The sequence below is a fragment of the Lepidochelys kempii genome, chromosome 7 (assembly GCF_965140285.1).
Source record: "Lepidochelys kempii isolate rLepKem1 chromosome 7, rLepKem1.hap1, whole genome shotgun sequence".
NCBI lineage: Eukaryota > Metazoa > Chordata > Testudines > Cheloniidae > Lepidochelys > Lepidochelys kempii.
The window spans coordinates 81,512,836-81,528,698 of record NC_136386.1 but is presented as its reverse complement, the minus strand read 5'-3'; the positions used below and the strand labels follow the sequence as shown (position 1 = coordinate 81,528,698).

Below are 15,863 nucleotides of genomic sequence, written 5' to 3'. Positions count from 1 at the left end.
ACACGGGCAACGTGCTCTGTAAAGGTAGCCAGTGGGAGTCAGCCCCAAAACTTCACGGCAGCCTCCCAAGAATCCCTTATCCCTGCCTCTCCAGGTGCAGGAGGGACAGTGATAAGGGATCCTCAGGACATATTGCCCTTGACTGAAGGAAAAAAGGAACACATCTGAAATGAGAAAAAGGAATTAAAAACATGATGGCATTGTGCCAGGTCTGTAGCAACATCCAGTTGGCATTCTGATGCTTCATTGGCAGCTAATTCTGCTCTGAGATGGATTAATTTTCAGGTTTAAAATATAGTTGCCATAGTCCACACAGAGCTGGGATTTTTGGCACTTGTGAAGCAGAAAGGAGGAGGACTAGGAAGTGGGGCGAGTGATTCAGTTATATAACTGGCCATTATCTTTGAAAACTCATGGCGATCGGGGGAAGTCCCGGGAGACTGGGAAAAGGCTACTGTAGTGCCAATCTTTAAAAAAGGGAAGAAGGAGGATCCTGGGAACTACAGGCCAGTCAGCCTCACCTCAGTCCCCAGAAAAATCATGGAGCATGTCCTCAAGGAATCAATTCTGAAGCACTTAGATGAGAGGAAAGTGATCAGGAGCAGTCAGCATGGATTCACCAAGGGAAAGTCATGCCTGACTAATATAATTGCCTTCTATGATGAGATAACTGGTTCTGTGGATGAAGGGAAAGCAGTGGACGTGTTATTCCTCGACTTTAGCAAAGCTTTTGACACGGTCTCCCACAGTATTCTTGTCAGCAAGTTAAAGAAGTATGGGCTGGATGGATGTACTACAAGGTGGGTAGAAAGTTGGCTAGATTGTTGGGCTCAGTGGATAGTGGTCAATGGCTCCATGTCTAGTTGGCAGCCGGTATCTATCGGAGTGCCCCAAGGGTCGGTTCTGGGGCCGGTTCTGTTCAATATCTTCATTAATGATCTGGAGGATGGTGTGGATTGCACTCTCAGCAAGTTTGCGGATGACACTAAACTGGGAGCAGTGGTCGATATGCTGGAGGGTAGGGATAGGATACAGAGGGACCTAGACAAATTGGAGGATTGGGCCAAAAGAAATCTGAGAGGTTCAACAAGGACAAATGCAGAGTCCTGCACTTAGGACGGAAGAATCCAATGCACAGCTACAGACTAGGGACCGAATGGCTAGGCAGCAGTTCTGCAGAGAAGGACCTAGGGGTGACAGTGGACGAGAAGCTGGATATGAGTCAACAGTGTGCCCTTGTTGCCAAGAAGGCCAATGGCATTTTGGGGTGTATAAGTAGGGGCATAGCCAGCAGATCGAGGGACATGATCGTTCCTCTCTATTCGACATTGGTGAGGCCTCATCTGGAGTACTGTGTCCAGTTTGGGGCCCCACACTACAAGAAGGATGTGGAGAAATTGGAGAGAGTCCAGCGAAGGGCAACAAAAATGATTAGGGGTCTGGAACACATGACTTATGAGGAGAGGCTGAGGGAACTGGGATTGTTTAGTCTGCGGAAGAGAAGAATGAGGGGGGATTTGATAGCTGCTTTTAACTACCTGAAAGGTGGATCCAAAGAGGATGGATCTAGACTATTCTCAGTGATAGCAGGTGACAGGACAAGGAGTAATGGTCTCAAGTTGCAGTGGGGGAGATTTAGGGTGGATATTAGGAAAAACTTTTTCACTAGGAGGGTGGTGAAACACTGGAATGCGTTACCTAGGGAGGTGGTGGAATCCCCTTCCTTAGAAGTTTTCAAGGTCAGGCTTGACAAAGCCCTGGCTGGGATGATTTAGTTGGGATTGGTCCTGCTCTGGGCAGGGGGTTGGACTAGATGGCCTCCAGAGGCCTTCCAACTCAGTTATTCTATGATTCTATGAACTTTTCCATTCCCAGTGGAGTCATTGAGGCTTTGATACTCTATTAAAGAAAAAACAACACCACCACCAGCTTTTATATCCATGCTAAATTTTTATTTAATACATTTGAATCAACCCTCTCCCTGCCCCCAAACACTTTGGCCAAGTTATAAGAAGTAAGACAGTTGGACGGCAAAAAGTAAAGTAAAGAATACTATTTAGAGAAATGCAAGATTTTCTTTGGCCTAGGAGAGTGAGTTATCAGAGATGCAAAAAGAAAAGGAGTACTTGTGGCACCTTAGAGACTAACCAATTTATTTGAGCATGAGCTTTCGTGAGCTACAGCTCACTTCATTGGATGCATACCGTGGAAACTGCAGCAGACTTTATATACACACAGAGAATATGAAAAAATACCTCCTCCCACCCCACTGTCCTGCTGGTAATAGCTTATCTAAAGTGATCATCAAGTTGGGCCATTTCCAGCACAAATCCAGGTTTTCTCACCCTCCACCCCCCCCCACAAATTCACTCTCCTGCTGGTGATAGCCCATCCAAAGTGACAACTCTCTACACAATGTGCATGATAATCAAGTTGGGCCATTTCCTGCACAGATCCAGGTTCTCTCACCCCCCTCCCAAAAACCACACACACAAACTCACTATCCTGCTGGTAATAGCTCATCCAAAGTGACCACTCTCCCTACAATGTGCATGATAATCAAGGTGGGCCATTTCCAGCACAAATCCAGGTTTTCTCACCCCCCCCACCCCCATACACACACAAACTCACTCTCCTGCTGGTAATAGCTCATCCAAACTGACCACTCTCCAAGTTTAAATCCAAGTTAAACCAGAACATCTGGGGGGTGGGGGGGTAGGAAAAAACAAGGGGAAATAGGCTACCTTGCATAATGACTTAGCCACTCCCAGTCTCTATTTAAGCCTAAATTAATAGTATCCAATTTGCAAATGAATTCCAATTCAGCAGTTTCTCGCTGGAGTCTGGATTTGAAGTTTTTTTGTTTTAAGATAGCGACCTTCATGTCTGTGATTGCGTGACGAGAGAGCTGAAATTGTGGAAAAGCAGCATCACTTGCCCCATAACCTCAGCCATGCGGAACGCAATGCCATCCACAGCCTCAGAAACAACTCTGACATCATAATCAAAAAGGCTGACAAAGGAGGTGCTGTTGTCATCATGAATAGGTCGGAATATGAACAAGAGGCTGCTTGGCAGCTCTCCAACACGAGTTTCTACAAGCCATTACCCTATGATCCCACTGAGAGTTACTAAAAGCAACTACAGCATTTGCTCAAGAAACTTCCTGTAAAAGCACAAGATCAAATCCGCACAGACACACCCCTGGAACCCCGACCTGGGATATTCTATCTACTACCCAAGATCCATAAACCTGGAAATCCTGGGCGCCCCATCATCTCAGGCATTGGCACCCTGACAGCAGGATTGTCTGGCTATGTAGACTCCCTCCTCAGGCCCTACGCTACCAGCACTCCCAGCTACCTTCGAGACACCACTGACTTCCTGAGGAAACTTCAGTCCATCAGTGATTTTCCTGATAACACCATCCTGGCCACTATGGATGTAGAAGCCCTCTATACCAACATTCCACACAAAGATGGACTACAAGCCGTCAAGAACACTATCCCCGATAATGTCACAGCTAACCTGGTGGCTGAACTTTGTGACTTTGTCCTTACCCATAACTATTTTACATTTGGGGACAATGTATACCTTCAGATCAGCGGCACTGCTATGGGTACCCGCATGGCCCCACAGTATGCCAACATTTTTATGGCTGATTTAGAACAACGCTTCCTCAGCTCTCGTCCCCTAAAGCCCCTACTCTACTTGCGCTATAATGATGACATCTTCATCATCATCTGGACCCATGGAAAAGAAGCCCTTGAGGAATTCCACCATGATTTCAACAATTTCCATCCCACCATCAACCTCAGCCTGGTCCAGTCCACACAAGAGATCCACTTCCTGGACACTACAGTGCTAATAAACAATGGTCACATAAACACCACCCTATACCGGAAACCTACTGACCGCTATTCCTACCTTCATGCCTCCAGCTTTCACCCTGACCACACCACACGATCCATCGTCTACAGCCAAGCTCTGCGATACAACCGTATTTGCTCCAACCCCTCAGACAGAGACAAACACCTACAAGATCTCTGTCAAGCTTTCTTACAACTACAGTACCCACCTGCGGAAGTAAAGAAACAGATTGATAGAGCCAGAAGAGTTACCAGAAATTACCTACTACAGGACAGGCCTAACAAAGAAAATAACAGAACGCCACTAGCCGTCACCTTCAGCCCCCAACTAGAACCCCTCCAACGCATTATTAAGGATCTACAACCTATCCTAAAGGATGACCCAACACTCTCACAAATCTTGGGAGACAGACCAGTCCTTGCCTACAGACAGCCCCGCAACCTGAAGCAAATACTCACCAACAACCACATACCACACAACAGAACCACTAACCCAGGAACTTATCCTTGCAACAAAGCCCGTTACCAACTATGCCCACATATCTATTCAGGGGACACCATCACAGGGCCTAATCACATCAGCCACACTATCAGAGGCTCGTTCACCTGCACATCCACCAATGTGATATATGCCATCATGTGCCAGCAGTGCCCCTCTGCCATTTACATTGGTCAAACTGGACAGTCTCTACGTAAAAGAATAAATGGACACAAATCAGATGTCAAGAATTATAACATTCATAAACCAGTCGGAGAACACTTCAATCTCTCTGGTCACGCAATCACAGACATGAAGGTCGCTATCTTAAAACAAAAAAACTTCAAATCCAGACTCCAGCGAGAAACTGCTGAATTGGAATTCATTTGCAAATTGGATACTATTAATTTAGGCTTAAATAGAGACTGGGAGTGGCTAAGTCATTATGCAAGGTAGCCTATTTCCCCTTGTTTTTTCCTACCCCCCCTCCCCCCAGATGTTCTGGTTTAACTTGGATTTAAACTTGGAGAGTGGTCAGTTTGGATGAGCTATTACCAGCAGGAGAGTGAGTTTGTGTGTGTATGGGGGTGGGGGGGGTGAGAAAACCTGGATTTGTGCTGGAAATGGCCCACCTTGATTATCATGCACATTGTAGGGAGAGTGGTCACTTTGGATGAGCTATTACCAGTAGGATAGTGAGTTTGTGTGTGTGGTTTTTGGGAGGGGGGTGAGGGGGTGAGAGAACCTGGATCTGTGCAGGAAATGGCCCAACTTGATTATCATGCACATGGTGTAGAGAGTTGTCACTTTGGATGGGCTATCACCAGCAGGAGAGTGAATTTGTGTTGGGGGGGTGGAGGGTGAGAAAACCTGGATTTGTGCTGGAAATGGCCCAACTTGATGATCGCTTTAGATAAGCTATTACCAGCAGTACAGTGGGGTGGGAGGAGGTATTTTTTCATATTCTGTGTGTATATAAAGTCTGCTGCAGTTTCCACGGTATGCATCCGATGAAGTGAGCTGTAGCTCACGAAAGCTCATGCTCAAATAAATTGGTTAGTCTCTAAGGTGCCACAAGTACTCCTTTTCTTTTTGCGAATACAGACTAACACGGCTGTTACTCTGAAACTTATCAGAGATGGTTCCAACCCTATAAAGATACTACATAGGATCAAATCCTGCTTCTTATTCATGTGGGTATTCCTGTTGAAGGAAATAAGACTTGTATCTGGGCAAGGACTGAAACCAGGACTTCAGTATTTGGCCCTATAAAATAAGGGATCCCCCAGGGGTGCTGCAGCAGATTGCACCCCAAGGCCTGGGGATGCACTTCACTGTTCTGCAGCCAGCAGCCCCCAGGCTGGGGTGAGCGTGCGTGTTTTTTTCCTCTGAAACCTACGTTTTATGTCAAACATCAAAACAAACAGACAAAAGCAAACAAAAATACTCTTCATTGACCATTCTGTTCTAAAAATTAAGAATTGCAAAGTTTTATTTCAGTAGTTTGACAACACTAGAGACTGATGTTCTAGTTATTCTCAGAACCTTTTCCTGCCAGTGTGAATCAGCCTAAAGGTGGAGAGCACAGTTTTCAGATTGGATCGTAGTTTAGTATAAAGCTGTCTCAAACTGCATTCTTTCTACTGAAACAGCCACCAAAGGAGCTAATTATGCAGTTTATGTATTTGTGTGCCCCTTATGGGCTCCTGAGTCACATCAATAGCACCTCCACAGTCAGGAAATGGGAAGCAGTAAAGATTTCCCACAGTGCACTATGTTCTAGGGTTAGAGTGTTGACATTGAGGGGAGAGGGGCACTTGGCATTTTGGGATATGTTTACTTTGACTCAAGTCTGTGCAATTGCAGTATGGACGCCAGAACCCTAGGTTTGAGCATTGGTCAGAAAATTCTTAACCTAGGTTTAAAATGCAGTGAAGATGCTCAAGTCCAGGGTTCTCTGACACAGGTCAGCTAACTTGAGTTTCATGAACCCTAGGCTTATGTTGCTGTGTAGACAGTCTAAGATCAAATATCTCCGGCTCTTGCATAGTGCACTTTGGTAACACTAAGTGAAAACTCCATAATAAGACATTGTTCAAATCCGATTAAATTCACACTTTTACCTAGAGCTGGTATTAATTTGCATGGGGCAAATGGAAGTTGAAATCCATTATTTTTCTATTCAGTTATATAAACATCAATCTTTTTAGCTCATTACAGTTTGTTTTTATATATATATATATATATATATATATATATATATATATATATATAATGTAGGTCTGATTACTGGTTTTGGTGATCTCTTGCTTCTTGGGCTTGCAGGAACTAACCATTATAAAGACACTAGGTCTTCCACTCAGTATCCCTATTAAGTTGGTATTTTGGAGGAATCCATATCTCTAGCTCCAAGGATGGATGGACAATGGTCGTAATGTTGGTATTTGAGCATGGGGAAATAGAGAAAGTAAAAGTCCTCAAGTTTGGAGGATTATGGGAGATGTGTTCAGGGAATAATTTATTTGGTAGCCCGTGAATGCTGAGCCATCTTTCAGATCTCTGACAATATTTACTTTTTTTGGTCGCTATATTTTAGCATCTATTTGTTGATGGTTACTAGTTTCTTCTCTTCTGTAAGTTCAGAAAGAGGAAAAACAGTTATCTGCAGATCTAAAGCATATACTACTTCACTTATCAGTTAAAACAGGCTATTTATAAAAATTGTGCAGCTAGTACTCTTTTCAGAGATAATGTTTGGAAATTCATCTTAGTGCAGAGTCTGAAATACAGAATGTGTTCCAAATCTTTAGCCTTAAAGAAAAGGGGGTAGTCTTATGGTTAGCATAAGAACGGCCATACTAGGTCAGACAAAATGTCCATCTAGATCAGTATCTTGTCTTCTGACAGTGGCCAATGCCAGGTGCCCCAGAAGGAATGAACAGAACAGGTAATCATCAAGTGATCCATTCCCTGTCGCCCATTCCCAGCTCCTGGCAAACAGAGGCTAGGGACACCATTGCTACCCATCCGGGCTAATAACCATAACTACGATCCATGAATTTATCTAGTTCTTTTTTGAACCCTTTTATAGTCTTGGCTTTCACAACATCCATTGGCAAGGAGTTCCACAGGTTGACTGTAGGTTGTGTGGAAAAAATACTTCCTTTTGTTCGTTTTAAACCTGCTGCCTATTCATTTCATTTGGTGACCCCTAGTTCGTGTGTTATGAGAAGAAGTACATAACACTTCCTTATTTACTTTCTTCACACCAGTCATGATTTTATAGACCTCTATCATATCCCCTCTTAGTCATCTCTTTTCCAAGCTGAAAAGTCCCAGTCCTATTAATCTCTCCTCATGGAAGCCGTTTCATACTCCTAATCATTTTTGTTGCCCTTTTCTGAACCTTTTTCAATTCCAGTATATCTTTTTTGAGATGGGGCCACTAGATTTGCACGCAGTATTCAAGATGTGGACATACCGTGGATTTATATAGAAGCAATGTGATGTTTTCTGTCTTATCTATCCCTTTCTTAATGATTCCCAATATTCTGTTCGCTATTTGGACTGCAACTGCACATTGAGTGGATGTTTTCAGAGAATTATCTACAGTGACTCTAAGATCTCTTTCTTGGGTGGTAACAGCTACTTTAGACCCCATCATTTTATATGTATAGTTGGGATTATGTTTTCCGATGTGCATTACTTTGCATTTATCAACATTGAATTTCATCTGCCAGTTTGTTGCCTAGTCACCCAGTTCTGAGAGATCCTTTTGTAGCTCTTTGCAGTCTGCTTGGGACTTAACTATCTTGAGTAGTTTTGTATAGTCTGCAAATTTTGCCACCTCACTTTTTACCCCTTTTTCCAGATTATTTATGAATATGTTGAATAGGTCTGGTCCCAGTACAGATCCCTGGGGGACACCACTATTTACCTCTCTCCATTCTGAAAACTGACCATTTATTCCTACCCTTTTAACCAGTTACCAATCCATGAGAGGACCTTCCCTCTTATTTTATAACAGTTTACTTTGCTTAAGAGCCTTTGGTGAGGGACCTTGTCAAAGGCTTTCTGGAAATACAAGTACACCAGATCCACCGGATTCCCCTTGTCCACATGCTTATTGACCCCCAAAGAATTCTAGTAGGTTCTCCTGGTCATTGCAAACCGAGCTATCTGTGTTTTTAATGATTGAATCCCTCATAATTATTACCTGGCTTTTCCCCATAACTGGAGTCATTGCCCCGCCCCCCCAACCCCCAGAGAGGTTGCCTCACTGTGAGAGGGTACAACAACATCATCTGGAAGGGGGGTCCCAGCTATGGGATTGTTTCCCTTTGCTTCAGTTGGATGTTCTCTTCCCTGAGACTTTCATCCTCCTCAACAGCACAAAGGCTGTCAGACCCAGGGTGGGACTGTTCTACTCTGTCCCGGAAAGTCTCATCTATGTACCTCTGTGTCTCCCTTAGCTCTTCCAGTTCAGCCACTGGTCTCCAAAGCCCGTACACAGTCTCTGAGGGCCAAGAGCTCCTTGCATCGAATGCATACATATGCCACCTGCCCATAAGGCAGGTAATCATACATGCTGCACTGGGTACAATAAACTGGATAGCCCCGACTCTGTTGCTGGACTTCTGCCTGCATTCTCTTTTTACTCTTGCAGCTTGTTCCTTTGTTGATGTTTTGTTTTTATCAGGGGGTATTTTTGGCTTTAAGTTTAAGGAATGTTAAATGTATCTAGCCCCCCCTCATATTCCCACTCTAAACTCCCTCGCAAAACTCCCCTTTTAGCCACTCCTGTTCACTAGCTCCTCTAGTCTCTCTTACGGGCAGGTTTTTTAAAGCCCTTGTCTTTCTGAGTAGCCCTGGCCCCTGGTTAACGGTCGATGGACGCTAAAGCGCTTAGGGATAAAAGCCTTGTTAAGAAGCTCTCAGCCTTGCTTAGCCGGCCGCTAGGCTCAGCGTATAGGTCCCCAAACAAACAGACCACAGGGTATATTTCAGTCAAGCAGCAAGCACACCACAAACACACACTAAGGCACTGGACTGAGGCTGAGATCTGCGTTCTAATCAAGTCTCTGTTACAGATTTCCTGTGTGACAACAGTTAGGGCTTGTTTGCATGGAGAGTTAGCATGCAGGAAGCTAGGCGAAAATCTGCAACACACTCGCTTGCCATGCATTAACTGGCCATGTGGACCTTGTTAGCATGCACAAAGTTCTGTAGTGCGCTTTGAGATGCACCGATGTAGACAAGCCTTTAATTTTTCTCTGCCTTAAAGTTCCTCATTTGTAAAATAGGTTAACATGTACATACCTCAGAGTGGCACTGAGAGGATAACAGAGAAACCTTTGAGGAGCTCAGATAGCTCGAGTGGTCACATGACTTTCATTAGCTATCCCATAAAATCAAAAAGTAACATGAAATGCCTTGTATTTAAGAAAATGATTTTCAATATTAAATAAATCTATGTATTGCATAAGGGCTTGGATTCTTTTTATCTTTTCAGTACAATGGTGCAGACACTGAAGTATGTATATAGACACCATGGAATACGAAGAGGATTATACCGCGGTTTATCTCTGAATTATATTCGTTGTATACCTTCCCAGGCTGTGGCTTTTACCACATATGAGTTTATGAGACAGTTGTTGCACCTCAACTAAATTTTTTTCCTTAAACTTCACTGAAAAACTACAGTTATCAGTCTTCATGTTATGTTTGTGAGTAAATTACTTGAAATGGGAAATTTAATCTGTCACTGTGAACTATTGGAATTTTAGTACTTAATTTTATTTGCCAAAAAAAAAAAAGCATGGAGTAATAGAACCCTTTGGAGTCAGAACAGGAAATTGCCTAACATGGACATTAATTAGCTATAACCAACTCTTTGCACTTGTAGGCTCCATTTGGTTAATACAAATAAATTATATAATTTACAACCATTTACAACCATCACAGTTACAATGAAAGGAACCAGATTTTGATACGGGTTTCAAACTGTTTGCTGTTTAGCTTTATGATGTCATTCCAGGACTTTAATATTATTTATCATTGTATTGCTTGTTAACCCAGAAGTTAAATGTCTAATTTTCTTTATTAAATAAATTAACTTGAATAAAATGAACCTAATTTTCACTTGCTTGTGAGATTTTGTAAAAGTAGAACTTGGTAGCCCACAATTTAAGGGTTGCTTTATTTTATTGCATATGAATTGTTTGTGTACAATTAAATAAAGTAATGTTCTGTATCTTCTGATGGATAAACATTTCAAGAAATATGAAACTCTTCAACTGTTTCAATAAATACTAATAATGAGATTAATTTAAAAACAGAATCTTATTATTTGGAAGTCAGTAACTTTGCTTGTTATCTTTTAAAAACAATGCTGTTACTAAGTATGCTATTAACTTAAAATAGGATCTGATAAATGAAAATTCCTACATTACAATAACAAATGTAAAACGGAGGTCTCTGGGCCCAATCCTGCAAGATATTGCATACCATTTTGTAAGGTGTTGAATGCCTTCAAGTCAATTTTTTGGAAGTTGAGGGCACTCTACACCTTGTCACATTAGCCCCGAAAAACATTTGTCTTTGTGTAGTGATGGAGGAGAAAGTAGAGACAAGACTGTGTATGCTGCAGCATTTACCTACCTGGACCATGTGCATACTTTTTGGGGAAGGGGAAAATAAAGGCTGTACTGGAGTTTGTTTACAACAGTGGACAGTAATAGTATTAATATATACAATGGGGATGTGTGCTATTCTGGCTGTGGAGTATAGTATACAGTATACTATTACTCTGATTTTTTTTTTTCTGCTACAGTTGCTGCTCTTCTTGAGCTAGGAAATGACTTAACAGATCTGCTCATACATGATTTACACTGGTACAATTTCAATTTAAAGAACTTCTTCTTAGCTGAAGAAACTGTAAAACTAGAATAACTATTCTTTCAGTCATTTACTGTTAAGTAATGCAAGTTTATTTATTGATTTGTAAATATTTTGAGTGATGTCCTGGTAATGGATATATTAACTAAAATAGTGATTTCATAATCAATATCACTTATTTTTGACGACAAGGCCACAACCTAGAATTTGAGTTTATACATCAAGAATAACTTTTGTGGTTGGAATTTTTTTCATTTTATTAAAATATATATTTCTTTGATATTTACCAGTGTTATTGGCAAAGAATGAGATGTATTTGAATTTATTTTATTAAAAAACCTTGAATAACAATAAAATATCTTTATATGATTTGTAAATATTGCAGACAATAGAAATGCATGTTTCTGGAATTATACTATATTGCCCCTTGTAAATAAACATAAACAAAGTTGTCATGCTTGATTAAAAGAGACTACAATTAAGATTTTGGTCTGACTTTTAGTTTTATTTAAAGGAGAATTAATTGTGTTAGAAGCAACTCTTCAAGATTACAAATCATCAGGATTTAAATTGATTTAAATCATGATTTAAATCACTCCTCAGGAAGACTCGATTTCATCATGGTTTTGTACATAAAAGTGCATTCTTGTTGGTTGTTATAACCTTAATACATATTCTTCACAACTTAGAGATAGATGTAGGTTTTGTTTTTAGAAGGTACACACTATATATTTTTAAACAGTGATTTATTTTGAAAACTTTTCAGATGAGTTTTACAGCTATATCAGAAAATGAATGATTGTTTGGTTATTTCATTTACCAAAGGTAATTGAAGCAGATATTTATGAAATCATTGGGAAGTGAACTATCTCCAATTCAACAGGTTAATCATTAATATCTGGAGGATTTTCTTGCCATGCTGTATTAGGAGGAGAACATCACCAGACAAACATTTAAATGGTTTTATTTAACTAAAACACAACGTTAAGTATTCTGGATTTTTTTCTTCAACAGCAAATATATAATATTTTAACAAAACAAGCATATGTCCCTCGCTTCTCACATTTATCTCCAGACTTCTTCTCCTTGTCCAGTTCTATTCTGCCCCCAAAAATCTTCTATTCATTGAACGTTTTGAAACTTGGCACTTTTAGAGAGAGGTAAGGGATTGACTCTGTGCACACAAATTTGCAGATGGGCAATAGAGTTGAAGTCTGTTATTTCTCACCTCTATATATTTATTTAAAAACATTTTTGCTGTTAACAAGCACGTTACTTCTGGAGACACAAATCCATAATTTAAGAACTGCAAAACTAAGCATCTCTGATTGTATCTTCTAGACTGAGCACTGCGTCCCATTGGGTAGATAGAAAGATTAACCTAAATAATCTATACAGAAGCCTGTGGAACCCCATACGATTGGGTCCCTAATCCATGAACAATTAGAACTCATTTACAAAACTTTTCTTAAACATTACATGAATATATTGTCTCACACTATAGAATTAGAATTTATAATCCCTGTTCCATGATGAGATGTCTTTGAGCTATAATTTATCTTAATTAAAACTAGATAGGTTTTTTCCTCAAAAAGCATTTTATAAAAAAAAAAATCAGATTTAAATAAAAAAATCAGTTTTTGATTTAAAAAAAAAATAATTGATTTTTATCCACCCTGCAAATTACTAAGCATATGTGTAGACTTAAATTGCAGTTGTAGTCTGAAGAACAACTCTGTAAAAACAGCATTGTGAGATTCTGTTTTGTTGATTTTTGTTTTTGTCTTGCAAGCTCTGTCAGTGGGGCTCTAGGATTCAAGCTTAGTTCTTTTTCCATTTTAGTATCATTGCAGTAATAAAGGTTTTGTAGACTAAATTCTGTGTTTAATAAAACATGTGAAGTCCCATTGTCTTCTGTGGGTTTGCACAGGTATGATTAGAATTTAAACAATCGTTTTGCTGCACAAGATGGAATAGAATCCAACACAAAAATATAACCTTACTGGCTGGTATTGTCAGCAGCAACAAGGGCCATGTTCAGTGTCTAGGGTTTCCTTTTAAAATTACAAAACAAAACTGACCTGAGCCTGCACCCAGAAATCTGGGAAAACTAAATACTTCCTCATGGTGCCTTTAATAAGCAGTACTTTCCCACTGGCAAGCACGAAGTCTGTGTATAAAACAAAGAAAACATTTATTAAGGGCAGAGGGAACACAGCACAGCAACATTGACTTAAAAGTATTTAAATAATTAAAACACCCACCCCACAGTATCTTGGGCAGTAGTCCTTTGCCTCAGTTTCCTCACCTTCCAGTGTGAAAGTCCACTGGACTTTAACACACCACTTCCCCCATCCCTTTACTGCATCTCACTCAGTTTGTTGTTAAAGGTTAGCAAAGTTACAGATCCCAGTGGTGCATTCAGATTGGTTCAATTCCAGCCCTTTCACTGGAGGAAGGGAAGGAATGCTGCTTGGCTCCTGTGAAGAGATGCCTTGATACTCATCTCTGGCTTTGCAGCTGCTGCTTTTTTGCATCTAATTTAGCTGTCTTGGCTATGCAGGATTAACAGGTGTAAAAAGCGGTAAAAACTGTTACTAAAACAAGCAGCTCTGACTCTGAATGAATATAAAGAACAGATCTACCTAGTAAGATGGTGCCATTTTTGGTTTCACTTTTCAGAATAAAAATACACTTTTAAAGTGTATTTATAGTTTAAAACAAAACGTATTCAAAAACTGGTTTGTTTTGCTAATCCAATAATCCCAATTTTTTAAGGAAATGTATTGTTTCATGCCCTAGAGGATAGGTTTGGGGAGATTTGAATTTCTCTTCTAAGTGCCTGGGTTTATCTCTTTCAACTCTTTCCCCCCTTTTTCTGAATAGGTTAGTCTCCCTTATGCAGCTAAAATAAGGAGTCAGTCATGAACGCTAAACCAGTGAGAGAGCAAGAGCAGGAGGAGGAAAATTACACAAACTTAAGCTTGAAAGAGAATTGAGTCCATTCCCCATCATCCCCTGCCCTGAAAAGATATTTCTATTTTTCTTTAGGAAAGTTGAGTCCCTCTTTTCCCTAAATTCCTGTTCTTTGTCTTCCTTCCTCTCCTCAATCCCTGTATCACTCTGTGGTCTGGGCTTCAGTCTCAGACAAAGAGAGTCCAAGAGCAGATCAGTTGGCTCCAGCCAAGGTCTCATCACTACCTTAGTCAATCAGCCACTTGCTTCCATGTTTCTCATATTTTTCTCTTTACATGCTCAGTAAAGGAAGATGTGGTGGAAAGTTTGATTTTCTAGTAGGGCTTTCAGGAGATTAAAAAAAAATAATCGTGATTAATCGTGTGATTAAAAAATTAATCACGATTAAGCACACTGTTAATATACCATTTATTTAAATACTGTTGGTTGTTTTCTACATTTTCAATTTTTAAACCTTGGGTCTAGTGCTGTGGCTATCTTTAGAAATCTCACATTGGTACCTTCTATGTGTTTTGTCAAATCTGCAGTCAAAATGCTCTTAAAACGAACAATGTGTAGTGGGGTCATCATCCGAGACTGCTGTAACATTAAATATGTGGCAGAATGCAGGTAAAACAGAGCAAGAGAGATACAGTTCTCCCCCAAGGAGTTCAGACACAAATTTAATTAACTCATTTTTAAACGAACATCATCAGCATGGAAGCATGTACTGTGGAATGGCATGAAGGGCCATATGAATGCTTAGCCTATCTGGCATGTTAAATACTTTGCAATGCCAGCTACAAAAGTGCCATGCGAATGCTTGTTCTCATTTTCTAGTGACATTGTAAATAAGAAGCAGGCGGCATTATCATCCATAAAAGTAAGCAAACTTGTTTGTCTTAGCAATTAGATGAACAAGAAGTAGGACTGAGTGGGCTTGTAGGCTCTAAAGTTTTATATTGTTTTGTTTTTGAGGGAAGTTATGTAACAAAAACAATCTACATTTGTAAGTTGCACTTTCACGTTAGAGACTGCACCACAGTACTTGTATGAGATGAATTAAAAAATACTATTTGATCATTTTTACAGTGCAAATATTTGCAATAAAAAATAATATAAAGTGAGCACTGTACACTTTGTATATTGTGTTGTCATTGAAATCAATATATTTGAAAATGTAGAAAAACATCCAAAAATATTTAATACATTTTAATTGGTATTTTATTGTTTAACTGTGCGATTAATCACAATTAACTCAAAAAAATTAATCACGTGAGTTAACTACGATTAATCGATTGCCCTATTTTGTAGGGTGTTATTTTTTTTAACAGCAAACTCCATTTCACACTTTTCTTTAAATTTATGATGAGTACTGGGGTGCTCTGGGTTTAGTATTGTTTTCATATAGCTTTTTATCGAAGTCATAGTCATATTTCATGTACAGATCAGACTAATTCATGCTTCCAGTATGCATTCGGTTTGCATATAAATCTTGGATTTTTTTATTTTATTTTTTTGGTCAGAGTATCCCTACTCCATGTTTGTCAAACAGAGCTTAAATCACAATACCAAGTAAACCATGCACACACTAAAAATATGTAAAAATATAGCCTATCCCATGCCATAATAACCAGTTCTCATATTGTACAATAAGAAACATA

At 40.0% G+C, this 15,863-nt stretch overlaps 1 protein-coding gene across 1 annotated transcript in view; it reads left to right on the top strand.

Moving 5' to 3' along the window:
- Window positions 1–11,726, top strand: part of SLC25A16 (solute carrier family 25 member 16) — a 44,672-nt gene extending 32,946 nt beyond the window's left edge. Inside the window, exon 9 of the mRNA XM_073353480.2 lies at window positions 9,860–11,726. Within this exon, the coding sequence (XP_073209581.1) occupies window positions 9,860–10,016 (157 nt within the window). The 3' untranslated portion in view covers window positions 10,017–11,726. The remainder of the gene's footprint in view (window positions 1–9,859) is intronic.
- Window positions 11,727–15,863: the final 4,137 nt, after the last annotated feature.